The sequence below is a fragment of the Emiliania huxleyi genome (genome assembly GCF_000372725.1).
Source record: "Emiliania huxleyi CCMP1516 chromosome Unknown EMIHUscaffold_175, whole genome shotgun sequence".
Taxonomy (NCBI): Eukaryota; Haptophyta; order Isochrysidales; family Noelaerhabdaceae; genus Emiliania; species Emiliania huxleyi.
The window spans coordinates 192,927-204,941 of record NW_005200835.1 but is presented as its reverse complement, the minus strand read 5'-3'; the positions used below and the strand labels follow the sequence as shown (position 1 = coordinate 204,941).

The 12,015-nt window shown below is 65.3% G+C and overlaps 4 protein-coding genes across 4 annotated transcripts; 1 reads left to right on the top strand and 3 right to left on the bottom strand.

Annotated features, from left to right (window-relative positions):
* Positions 1 to 1,628: 1,628 nt before the first annotated feature.
* On the top strand, positions 1,629 to 2,632 carry EMIHUDRAFT_364946 (hypothetical protein). Its single transcript, XM_005783960.1, has one exon. The coding sequence runs from the start codon at positions 1,634 to 1,636 to the stop codon at positions 2,402 to 2,404; it is 771 nt and encodes a 256-aa protein (XP_005784017.1). The 5' UTR covers positions 1,629 to 1,633; the 3' UTR covers positions 2,405 to 2,632.
* Positions 2,633 to 2,872: 240 nt separating this feature from the next.
* Positions 2,873 to 4,229, bottom strand: EMIHUDRAFT_231777 (hypothetical protein; the record flags this gene model as incomplete). The annotated part of the gene is made up of 6 exons (XM_005783959.1): positions 2,873 to 3,021; positions 3,233 to 3,280; positions 3,353 to 3,381; positions 3,780 to 3,853; positions 3,938 to 4,021; positions 4,095 to 4,229. 6 exons carry the CDS (start codon positions 4,227 to 4,229, stop codon positions 2,873 to 2,875), a joined length of 519 nt encoding a protein of 172 aa, XP_005784016.1.
* A 4,062-nt stretch (positions 4,230 to 8,291) lies between these two features.
* On the bottom strand, positions 8,292 to 8,735 carry EMIHUDRAFT_231775 (hypothetical protein; the record flags this gene model as incomplete). Its single annotated transcript, XM_005783958.1, has 1 exon — positions 8,292 to 8,735. One exon carries the CDS (start codon positions 8,733 to 8,735, stop codon positions 8,292 to 8,294), a length of 444 nt encoding a protein of 147 aa, XP_005784015.1.
* Positions 8,736 to 9,270: 535 nt separating this feature from the next.
* Positions 9,271 to 9,960, bottom strand: EMIHUDRAFT_314372 (hypothetical protein; the record flags this gene model as incomplete). Its single annotated transcript, XM_005783957.1, has 1 exon — positions 9,271 to 9,960. One exon carries the CDS (start codon positions 9,958 to 9,960, stop codon positions 9,271 to 9,273), a length of 690 nt encoding a protein of 229 aa, XP_005784014.1.
* Positions 9,961 to 12,015: the final 2,055 nt, after the last annotated feature.

Genomic DNA, 12,015 nt, shown 5'->3' with positions numbered 1-12,015 from the left:
TCCGCACCAAGGGGTATGATTCAGTCCCTCCCACCTAATCATTTACATGTTCGGGTCTACCGCGCGGAGACAAAGTTTAAGGCTTTCCAGAAGACGTGGCGAAAGAAAGAGAACATATGATGGAAATTGGTATAGACACCGAGAGAGAGAGATAGAGAGAGAGAGAGAGAGAGAGAGAGAGAGAGAGAGAGAGAGAGAGAGCGAGAGGCTCCCGAGGCCCCTCCCCGAAAGGCAAGTGTTAGCCACACGAAACCGAGACCCCTCCCCACCGCCCCGATCCCCCCACCCCCTTGCTCCCCTCCCCCCCTCGGGAGGGCTGAAGAGAGGCGCCCGTGGGGACCCCGCAATTCCCTTCCCCCCTCGGAGGGCCGGACTGAGCTCTGAGGCGTCGAGGGCCCCGCTCTTTCCTTCGCATAGCGGCCACTCTTCGGATCGCTGGTCGAGCGACCCGGGGGATGCCCCGCGCGCCTGACCCACAGGCGCGAGAAACGAATCTGCGAGGCGCGGCCGCTTATGCGGCCCGATGGGGAGGAGCGGGACGGACTACGGGGATCGGCTTCTTACACAGCCCCCTTCCCCGCATCGAGTCCCCTCCAATCCACCCGCGCTATGTCTCGGGCGGCGAAGGGGTCACTCCCGACGACCTCGGGAACTAGCCGGGGCAGTCGGAGGAAGGGGCAACTCCGTGCACTGACGGTCGGCCGCCAGAAAACACGCCTGCGTGGATCGCGTCACACCAATCCTCGCTACCCAACGCGGCCAAAGGATATCCACCTCGAGAACCTCGAGAGAGGCTCCGAACGTGTTCTTTTTTGTTAAAATGAACTCGGGGGCACGGGACGCGGCACAAACGGGGCACAAACGCCAGGCTACAAACGCGGGGAGGCACGTAGTGACGCAAGGGAGTCTAGGCGACGGTGGGGTCCTGTCCGAGGAGGCCACCGGCCAAAAGCGCATGTCTTGAAGGAACCAACCCTCGGAGACCTGTGTTTACTTTACGGCCCTTTCCCTGCGAACGCGCACCCCCCAGGGCTAGGGCTCTCTTGCCCGCAACCCGATGCCAATCATCCGGCCCGGCGGCCCGCTGGGTGCGCTTCTTAGCTCCCCGGCCCTGGATGTGAGGTTGCCGACTGCACTCCAAGTGCTCCAAGTGAAGGTCCGATACTGGATGGAAGCCCATATAGGCACCTTACGCTTCACTCGGGTTCTTTTGCCCGTGCCCAGTGTAAAGAAAGAAAGAAAACAGACGACGCAAGGGAGGGATCCCAGTGTCGTGCGGGGGGGTCAGTCAGTCAGTGTCACACACCTCCGCGTGCGGGGGGTTTTGTTTCAAAATTCTTTTGCCTGTGTTAGTGCCAGTGCGCGCCAGTCCCGTGCCTAGTGTCGTGCGAGGGAATTCTTGGAAATTCTTTTGCCAGTGCGAGTTGACTTGGAGGGGAGCTAAGAAGCGCACCCAGCGGGCCGGATGATTGGCATCGGGTTACGGGCTAGAGAGCCCTAGCCCCGGGGGTGCGCGTTCGCAGGGCAAGGGCTGTAAAGTAACCACGGGTCTCCGAGCGGTTGGCCCCGCGTAGCGTGAATTCCGAAATTCTTTCCCAAGCGCAAGCCCATCTGGAGGCTGCCCGAACACAACATGGCCAGCGCCCTCGATTATACGCTCCCGGTCGGCGCGCACGGAACGGGCGCGGCCGACCGCCTGGCGCCGCAGCTGCTGGACGCGGCGCCGATGCTGCCTGACCCGAGCGAGCGCTGCCCCGGCGTCGAGAAGCATGTGCGGATGCTGCACGGCACGACGACGCTCGCCTTCAAGTACCAGGGCGGGGTGGTGGTCGCCGTCGACTCGCGCGCGTCGGCGGGCGCGTACATCGCGTCGCAGACCGTGAAGAAGGTCATCGAGATCAACCCCTTCCTGCTCGGCACCATGGCCGGCGGCGCGGCAGACTGCTCCTACTGGGAGCGCTACCTCGGCATGCGCTGCCGCATGTTTGAGCTGGACCAGAAGAAGCGCATCTCGGTGGCCGCCGCCTCCAAGATCCTCTCCAACATCACGCACTCGTACAAGGGGTACGGCCTCTCGATGGGCACGATGATTTGCGGCTGGGACGAGTCGGGCCCACAGATTTACTACGTCGACTCGGACGGCGACCGGCTGCACCACCACCTCTTCTCGGTGGGGTCGGGGTCGACGTTTGCGTATGGCGTGCTGGACACGGGCTACCGGTACGACCTGACCAAGGACGAGGCGCTCGCCCTGGCCCAGCGCTCCATCTTCGCGGCCACCTACCGCGACGCCTACTCTGGTGGCACGGTGCGGGTATACCACATCGACCAGAAGGGCTGGCAGCGCATGTCCGAGACCGACTCGATGGAGCTGTACTTTAAGTTCAGGCAGGAAAAGGCGTGAGCAAGGCGAGGCGAGGCGAGGGGCGGCGGGAGGGGGCAGCGCTCGTCTCCGGACTCCGCACATGCGGGAGGGCGCGCCCGCGCGCGCGCGCCGGGAAAGCGAAAACCAACAGGGGCAGCCGCGCTGGAATTGCCCGGGCTGCATAAAATATGTTTGACAGCCCCTTGGAGTGTGTCTCACAAGGCGCCGTAGATGTGCGCTCTACTAGTGTGAGACAGCAGGTCTGCCCTCGAGGGTCTGCCGCATGTGGCCTGAAATTCAGCGTCAGACACAGAGATAACCACATACGTTTAAAAAGCTTTAGAGACGACACTCGACAGACCAGGATCCAGGACGCAGGAGGTGACAGGGCCGGGCTGAAACGATCTAAAAAAAAAAGTGCGTTCGAGACAGCAGACAGAGACACCGCGGCCTTATTTCGTCGTCCACGACCACACGTCGCGCGGTCGTCATACACAAAGCCGTACTCTAGCTTTCATACCACACACCGCGCATGTGCACAACATGAATCATGATCATGTGCATGCATATGTGCACACCAGTCGAGCCCGCCGCGGCCCGCCCACCTTCCAGGCGCCACAGTGGGTGCGCCGCGCCACGCCGCCACATCAGAAATCCTAAGCTATGCCGCGCATCTTCCAACAAACACGTCCGTCGCCGGCTGCGCAGCGCTACCTCTCCTCCTTCCGCCGCTCCAGCCGCTCCGCGTCCGGCTCGCCGCGCCGCGCCGCGAAAGCGCCCGCCCCCGCCTCGGCCAGCGCCTCGAGCGCCTGGGCCGCAGGGTGGGGCGGTCAGGTGTCGGGGGGCGGGGAGTCGTGGACGGCAAACGGCGGCACGCCTCCTCCTCGGTGAGGCGGTGCTTCGTCCAGTAGGCTCCTGGGGGCGGTGGGAACGGGTGCGGCTTGGGTGGAGGTGGACACAGTCCCTCGCAGCGCCTAGCCAGCGGACCGTCGAGGTGGAGCACGGGGATGTCGTACCTCGGTGGGGGGAGGAGGGGTTGGTACTTGACGGCGAAAAGCGGCAGTGGGGCGGTAGCAGCCGCGGCTGGGAGGGGAGGCTGGAAGCAACTTGGCTGGGGAGGCTGTGGCAACACGGCCCGTTGTCTCTGTGTGTGTCTCCGTGTGTGGCTCCGTGTGTCTCCGTGTGCCTTGGTGTGTCTCCGTGTGCCTCCGTGTGGCTCCGTGTGGCTCCGTGTGGCTCCGTGTGGCTCCGTGTGGCTCGGTGAGTGTCTCTGCCGCGTGCCGCGTGCGCGTGCGCGTGCGCGTGCGCGTGCGCGTGCGCGCGTGGCGTGCGCGCGTGGCGTGCGTGGCGTGCGTGCGTCGTGCGTGTGTGCGTGTGTGCGTGTGTGCGTGTGTGCGTGTCGAAAAGGACACACTTGTACTTTGCGAGCCACTGCGCGTGATCCTCGTCGGTGATGTCGACCGCCTCGAGCGAGTGGGGTGCTCGATCCTGCCAGTGGCGGACGAGCGGCGGAAAGCGACGTGGGAGGCAGGTGCCGCCGCACCGCAGGCTCGCTGCGTCAGAGCGGCGCACCGTCACGCCGCGCAGCACATCGCGGACCTTATCGCAGAGGGTGCAGCCCTCCTTGGTGAAGAGGCGCACGGCGGGCACGTCCGCCTACGACGCGGGGTGTGTGGTCATGCCGTGTGTGTTGGGCGTGGCTCGCGGCGAGATGTGCCTGTGCATAGACGACGCCGCTGACGGATGCCATCAGCCTGCAGCCACGGCTCTGCCGTAGCGCCGGGCCGGCCAGTAGCGGGCGCGAGGCGAGCCGGGTGGCGGCGAAGACGGAGATGGTAGCGGTGTAGAGGAGTCCGGAGGGCATGCACTTGGTCAATGCTCGTTGCGGGTGGCCAGAACCAAGAAAAGTCGAAGCCGCTCCCCGGCCCTGATAACTGCACTCCAAGTGCTCCAAGTGCTCTCTCTCTCCGCTTGGGTTGTCTGTTTTCTTTCTTTCTCTCTCTCTCTCTCTCTCTCTCTCTCTCTCTCTCTCTCTCTCTCTCTCTCTCTCTCTCTCTCTCTCTCTCTCTGCTCTCTCTCTCTCTCTCTCTCTCGCTCGCTCGCTCGCTCGCTCGCTCGCTCGCTCGCTTCCTCGCTCCGCCACGACATTCTTTTTTCGGTCGATGAACCCACCACACCTTTATGGGCGGGGCGGCGCGGCGGCGGATGGGGTAATTAATTATTTGTTAATTAATTATTACTTAATAATCATCGGACGGCGGCGCGGCGCGGCGGCGGGCGGGGCGGAGCGGGGCGGCGAGACCATCTGCAGTTACCGGGCCTCTCGTCATTGGAGAGCGGCAATGGTCGCGCCGCCCTCGACTCAAGGGGCTGCCTTCCACCGTCGCTGCTCTCAGGCCGGGGGAGCTCCGTTCCTCGCGGAACGGGAGCAGGCCCCTCCTTGCCCGGTCTGCGAAGCAGGGCGGTGGTCGTGCCATCTTCGATTCACAACGACCACGCCGCAATCGTCGCCGGCGCGCGACACGATCTCGTCGGCCGGACTGTCCTCGTCGAGTGTGTGCCGCCAAGGCGGGACGCACTCAGGGACGGGTGGCGACGAGACGCGGCTCGAGGGGCGGCTCCCGCGAAGGCACGGCTGGCAACCGTGGCGCGGGGTTCTTCCTCTAAAAGTCGGGTATGGCTCCGCCCGCAACTCTCTCGCTGACACGCGCGCGCCCGTCGACCTTACGACGGGTGCGCTGCGGTCGCACGCCTCCCCAAGTCGTATGCCACGGCGTGCGATCTAGAATCAGCACACGCGCCTCTGCTTGCATACACTCATACAATGAACTGACATCTCCCATGAGTGCGAGTTAGGGCTAGTAGTAGGCCGCTAGCCTGTGAGGAGGGCGTCCATAGACACCTCACTAGACCCCACACACGGTCTCGTCCGTGCCCCGCCGGCCGGAGAGATTGCTGGAGGTAGAGCAAGCCTGCTCTAGCCTCGCATATCACTTCCTGTTGTCTGTTGTTTGTTGTGCCCTTGTTTGTTCTCTTGGCACCTTGGAGTGCTGGGGGGGGCAACAGGGAGGATGTGGCCTTGAGTTATGTGTACGCCTACTCAGGGTGTGTGCCCAGCCCGCTGGCTGTGTGTCTTGTGAGCCTGTTTGTGTCTGTGTGTCGCTCGTGCGTGTCGTCATCATCTGTCCGGCGTCCACCCATACCGCGTTGGTGTCCAGTCCGAGCCTGGCTGTTCTTCATTCACCTTTCTACCTACCTACCTACCTTTATCTATGTTTGGAAGTCTAAGAGAAAGAAAGACAACAGCAACCCAGTGGCGTCGCGAAAAGAAATCGTTAAAATCCCTGTGTGGTGGCGAAAAAGAAAGAAAGAAAACAGACAACCCAAGGGAGGGATGGGAGGACGGCACGCCGCCACCACACAGGGATTTTAAGGAGAGGTGTGTGGTGCGCTAGCCGTCGCCCACCCTAGGGAGTCTGCCTCTTCCTATCTCTCTTCGCAGTCTCTCGCCGCTTCTCGCTGCAACCTTCATTGTGTGGTGGCGGCGTACCGTTCTCGCGCGGGCTGTTTTCTTTCTTTCGAAAAGAAATCGGGCGAGCTCAATGTCCGAGCAGCTGCTGGCGCGTGGCGTCTCGCCGGCGCTGCTGCTCCTGCTCGCCGGCGGCGTCGCCGGCGAATGGACGGGCCACCTTGGCCTGTCGTTCGAGTCGGACAGGAAGGTCGAGGAGCGGACGATGCTCTGTCCATCGGGCTTCATCACCGGGCTCAAGGTGCGGCAGGGGCGTGACGAACGCTCAGACATCGACACGTACGACTTCCAGCTGCAGTGCGGTCGGCGGTGGTCGGCCTGGACGGGGATGACGTTCACGGGGCTGCGGCAGGAGAAGGCCTTCGAGTGCCCCATGAAGATGCACATGACGGGGCTCGAGGTGACCAAGGGCCGGAGGGAGTGGGGCGACGTCGACACCTATGACTTCAAGCTGCAGTGCTCTGGCGTGTGGCAGGAGTACATGGGGCTGGGCGTCTCGTCGGCCAAGGAGCGTGCGGCCAAGGAGTGCCCCTCCGGCACCATGGCGTGGGGTTGGAAGGCGTTCCGCGGCTTTGTCAAGCGCGGCGACCAGGACTACTACAACTTTGACCTCAACTGCAAGCCGGCAGCGGACTCGCAGCAGGCGGTCCGCAAGACGCCCAGTCCGCGCGAGATTGGGCTCTCGCCCAACGTCTTCCTCTGGTCCGCCAAGGACGTCGGCACTTGGCTCGGCGTGCTCGGCCTCGGCGACTACAGCGCTGCGTTTGAGGCGCGGGGCACGGGCTGGGCGGGAGGTTGGGACGGCGACGGCGGCGAGGTGAGGTCGCTCCGCCCCCCGCGCAGGCGAACAAGCTGCAGGGCGACGTCATTTTCCTGCTGCTCGAGTCGCACCTGCAGGACCTCGGCATGCGCAAGGTTGGCGACAGGCGCCGCGCCTCTGCGGGAGGGTGAGGCTCGCCCCGACCCCCTCGGCCCAGCCCGCGCGCGGTCGCCGCCGCAGGCTCTACTTCATGGAGGAGCTGACGCAGCTGCACGACTCGACCAACGCGTGGGCAAAGGCGCTGGGCACGCCGCTCAGCTCGACGCGCAGACTGCCCAACCTGCACAAGGCGGGGCTGCCGGCAGAGGCGCGCGCCTCCCTCGGCCTCGCGCCTCCCTCCGCCTCGCCACTCCTCGCCGCTTCGCCCGCTCGGCCTCACGCGGCGGACGCTTCGCAAGGTCGTCTCGTGGTCCGTCAAGGAGGTCGTGCGGTGGGTCGAGGCGCTCGGGCTGCACGAGTGGGCGCCTCTCTTCCTCTCGCACCGCGTGCAGGGCGACGTGATGTTCTCGCTAACCGAGGTGACGCTCAAGGAGATGGGCATGGCGCGGATCGGCGACCGTCTCTTCACCGTCGACTGCCTCCAGTCCCTCTACGAGGAGCTCACCTCGTGGAAGAAGCGGCGCGAGACGGTGCAGGCGACCGTCGACCCGGCGAGGCTGCTCGGCGGAGGGGCGTCGGCCGCGCCGCAGGGCGGGGTCACATCCGCCGGGCGGGGCTACGCGACGGCGAGCCCCTCCGGCGCCGGCGCGGGGAGCGCCGGCACGGGCGGCGGGCGCGGGTCCGCGGGCGCGGGCGCATCGTCGGTGCTGCAGCAGCTGCTTGCGCAGGGGTTTAGCCTGCAGGAGGTGTATGCCCTCGCAAAGTCGCGGCCCGATCTGGCTGCGAAGCTCGGTCTCTAGCCGTGGCGCGGCCGACTTGTGCTTGCAACCGGTTGCCACCCACACGACCTCTTTCTTGCGCCGGGGTGCGGAGTGGGTTTTGCTTGTCCATGTCGCGGCGAGCGGAGACGGTTACTGAGTCACTTACACACTGCCATATTGCGCCCCATATTTGTCCCGCATGATGCCCAGTACTTAAGCGGGTAAGAGAGCGTTTAAGTCACGTACAGAACAAAATGAGTTTTCGACGATCACCCACGCGCGCGCCGCCAGGCTCAGCTGGGCCAGGCCGCCCAGGATCGCGGCGCCCCTCCTGCGTCCTGGGACCTGGCTCGCCGGTCCCCGCGAGAGACGGTGGTCGGTGCGCGCGAAAGGAGTAGGGGCCTTTGTGCCGCGCACTCTGTCTCTCGCCCACAATCGCCTTTTCACGCGGTGGCGGGCGGGGCGTCACGTCCGGTCGCCTGTGTCCTCGGGCCGCCAACTCGCAACGGAACCAAGCCGAATTCTCGGTGCATGTGTGATGTGAGAGCACCGCCAACGAGCGCTCGTTCGCGGCGCTGTCGTTGGGTCCGCGCCGCGAGTGCCACAACACAGTCCACATGCCGTATCGTGGTGCCCCCTCTCACTCCTGTCCCCTGCCTTTGCCGCGGGCGCTTGATGGCCACGAATGCAAGGATTTGGTTCTTGTGATCCTCGTCCTCACGACTGCTCTCGCTCGAGCACGGCCAGCAGCACGCTCTGGTCGCGCGAGCGCCGTGGCGCATCGCAGCACTGCGCACGGAACTCAGAGCATAGTGTTTGCAGCTTGGCTGCGTCGTCGAAGGTTGCCACCGAAAAGGCCCGCTGCCGCTCCTCCAGCTCCGACAGCTTTTCTTGGTGGGTGCCACGCAGACCGGAAAGCGTGCTGCGGAGCACGGCGCGCTCCCTTTCGTAGCGCGCAATGTCCTGGCGCAGGCCGGCCAGCTCGCCCGATAGCCGCCTGGCGTTGTCCTCCTGCCTCTCTCTCTCTGCGACGTCGGCCGCGACCTGGCTGCGCAGGTGGTCTCGCGCCGCGACCGCGTGCTGGAGGGCCCGCTGTTTCTCGGCGAGGAGCTCTCGGTTCACGGCCGACTGGCTCTTGAGCCCCTGAATCCTCGAGAGCATTGAGAGAGACATCTCAGCCGGAGGATGTCGGTTGACCCAGCCCCCCGGCCGGCCCCCAAGCGTCGGCTAGCAACCCTTGCTTCCCGTGAAATCCCTGTGTGGTGGCGGCGTGCCATCCTCCCATCCCTCCTTTGTTCTAGACCATGCTCACCCCTTCCGCTCCGGGGATGTCCTCGAGCAGCCGCAGGGCGTGCTCGTGTGCTCTGGGTCTGGGGTGGTCTCGTGATCGTGCTTATTGTGACCTCGCGTCGCCGTCGGGAGGAGTGGCTGGCACTCTCCTTGCCCCGCCTCCGTTGTCTGTTATGTTCCCCGGTGCTGGGGAGGGTGGGTTGGTTTGTGGAGCTCTTGTCCTTTGGCGTCTCCCTTGGTAGAGGCAGTAGATCGCCGCGATGGTTGCGATGGCCGCGATTCCATATGCTCCAAGTGCCCCCCGCGGTAAAGCGCGGAGCGAGCGCAGTTCAAAATATACCGCACGGCGCGGTGGCGGGGCCGAAGGAGCTCTACCAACATGCAAAAGTTACTGCGTGGCCGTATGTCAGAGCAGCTCGACATCCGACGGCTCGGCGCCACGAGCGCGATCGACGCCGGCCGCCCTCACGGCGGTCCCCATCGCCCACGACCTCCACTCGACGAGCTCGGCCGCGTCGCAGTGGGCCCGCAGCTGCTCGACCAGGGCGAGCTGGAAGGGGAGGTAGAAGCGGTGGAGTAGTTGCGCGACGGCGGCCGGGAGGGGAGGCTTGCCGCCGCCCGGCCGGGTGCCGTGAAGCACGCGTGGCCCGTCCAGCAGTGGCCCCCACTCTCGCTCGCTAGCGGGCAGCGGTAGCCCCAGGAAGGGGAGCACCCGCCCGAGGACGGCTCGCGGCGAGGCAAAGTACTCCTCGGAGCGGAGCGGCAGCAGGTGCGCGAACTCCCTCCGCCAGTGCGGCAGGAACAGGGCGTACAGCCCTTTGATCAGCTGGTCCGCGTGGTAAAAGGTCTCCTCGTTCTCGCGCGTGAGCGACTCGAAGCACAGCGCGCAGTCCTCGGCACCGAAGCGGGCCGTGCAGCGCTCAAAGGCGGAGACCGACTCGTTGGCCCACGCCAGCTCGCCTGCCGAGTCAGAGCCGAGCTCTGCGTACCTCCTGCGGTAGTGGACGTAGTTGTAAAAGGCGGCGTGCATCCGCTCGGCTGGCCGCCGCAGGAGGAGGACGAGCCGTGGCTCGAAGGAGCCGTACACCGCCCGCATCAGGGTCGGCGGCTGCAAGCGGAGGCCCGCGCGCGTCGCGACCGCCGCCTCGGCCGCGCGCGCCTCGGGCATCCTCCGCCTCATGCACTCGCGGTGTGGCAGCGCGAGCTTGGCCGCGGCGCTCCTGCCGTTGCACTCGCGCCAGAAGCCGCCCATCGCCTCGACGTACGCCGTGTTGAACTTTTCTTGATGGACCCACACAAAGTGGAAGGTGACTGGCGACGCCTCGCCAATCAGCCGGCCTGCCGACGCCTCGCCGACCGCGGGAGCGAGCGCTCGCAGGTACTCGGACCACGTTGGGTGCACCTGCGAGTAGAAGGAGTGCGCCACTCGCGAGGAGCGGGCCAGCTTGGCAACGCTGGGGTGGGCCTCGAGACGCGAGTACAGGTCGAGAACGCCGGCCTGGTACACTCCCAGCAGGTAGAAGGCAGGGAGGCAATGCTGCGCTTTCCCGTCTCCCCAGCACGGATTGCGGCCCTCAAAGTGCTCCGGCGGCGAGCTGTCCGGGCTGCGAAAGACGTCCGTATAGACGCGAGCCGCGCCACGCAGGACGCGAAGCCGCTCTGCGGCGGCGGCAGAAGGAGCAGGGGGCGGTGTGTCGCGAACAAGTTGACCGGCTGCTGGAGCCGGCAGCGATGAGGTCAAGTGAATCCTCGCCACGCGCGGCACCGAGGCTCCGCGCTGGCAGACTGCTATCGCTAGGCAAATCGCCGCAGCCACGAGGAATGGGACGAGGCGCATGTACTCGAGTAGCTGGGAGGCAAACACGAAAGCCAGAGTGGCTGAACCCGCCCAGAAGTCCCAGCTGGCAGCGAGGCGGCCAAAGTCGTCGACTTTGAGCTTTCACGCGTTGACGGGCCTTCCCTGCGTGCACGTGCAGCTTGTCTCGCCTTTCTGCGAGTCGGGTAGGTAGGTAGGTAGAAAGGTGAAGAACAGCCAGGCTCGGACTGGACACCAACGCGGTATGGGTGGACGCTAGACAGATGATGACGACACGCACGAGCGACACACAGACACAAACAGGCTCACAAGACACACAGCCAGCGGGCGGGCTGCCATACACCCTGAGTAGGCGTACACATAACTCAAGGCCACATCCTCCCTGTCGCCCCCCCCAGCACTCCAAGGTGCGAAGAGAACAAACAAGGGCACAACAAACAACAGACAACAGGAAGTGACATGCGAGGCTAGAGCAGGCTTGCTCTACCTCCAGCAATCTCGCCGCCCGGCGAGGCACGGACGAGACCGTGTGTGGGGTCTAGTGAGGTGTCTATGGACGCCCTCCTCAGAGGCTAGCTGCCTACGGCTAGCCCTATCTCGCACTCACAGGTGATGACAATCCAATGTATGAGTGTATGCAAGCAGAGGCGCGTGTGGCTGCTAAATCTAGGCCGCACGTCGTGGCACTATGACGGAGGTAGACGAGATTCTTTTTCCTTCGCGGCAACGCGATGGCGGCAAGGCCTCTTTGCGCGCCCACCCTCGCCACGCCGAAGACCAACCGACGTCGGACCGCGGTGAGACCGCGCCGCCCCCCGCGCCCGCCCGCGCCCGCAGCGTGAACACATACGCGCGTCCCTCATCGCACGGAAACATACGCGCCAGCCGCGCAGCAGCCTCACATGCAGCGCCGACCGCATGCTCGCGCCCTGGGCCGCCGACGACCCGGTCGGGCGGGCTGCGCGGCCGCCGTACACCATCAGGCAGGCGCGCGACCACCCGCAGCACGCCGCAGCCCACCGCGCAGCCCTGCCAGCCAAGCCTGCCCTCCCAGCTGCACAAACAGGGCGCACAACAGAGCACAGCGCACAGCACACACCGGCGGCGCGCGCGCAGCACACACAGACGCGCGCGCGACCGCAACACGCACACGTACACAGCACGCGCGCGTCGCACGCCAGCCCAGCGCCGCACACAGAGCACACTTGCCCACATCAGCAGCAGCCAGCCTGCCACAATCCTCATCTCACACACGCGCGCACACACTCCCCCCTACCGGCGCACGCATTGGGCGTCGCCGAGAGCTCCCAAAGCTGACTTGGTGTGGCTGCTTGT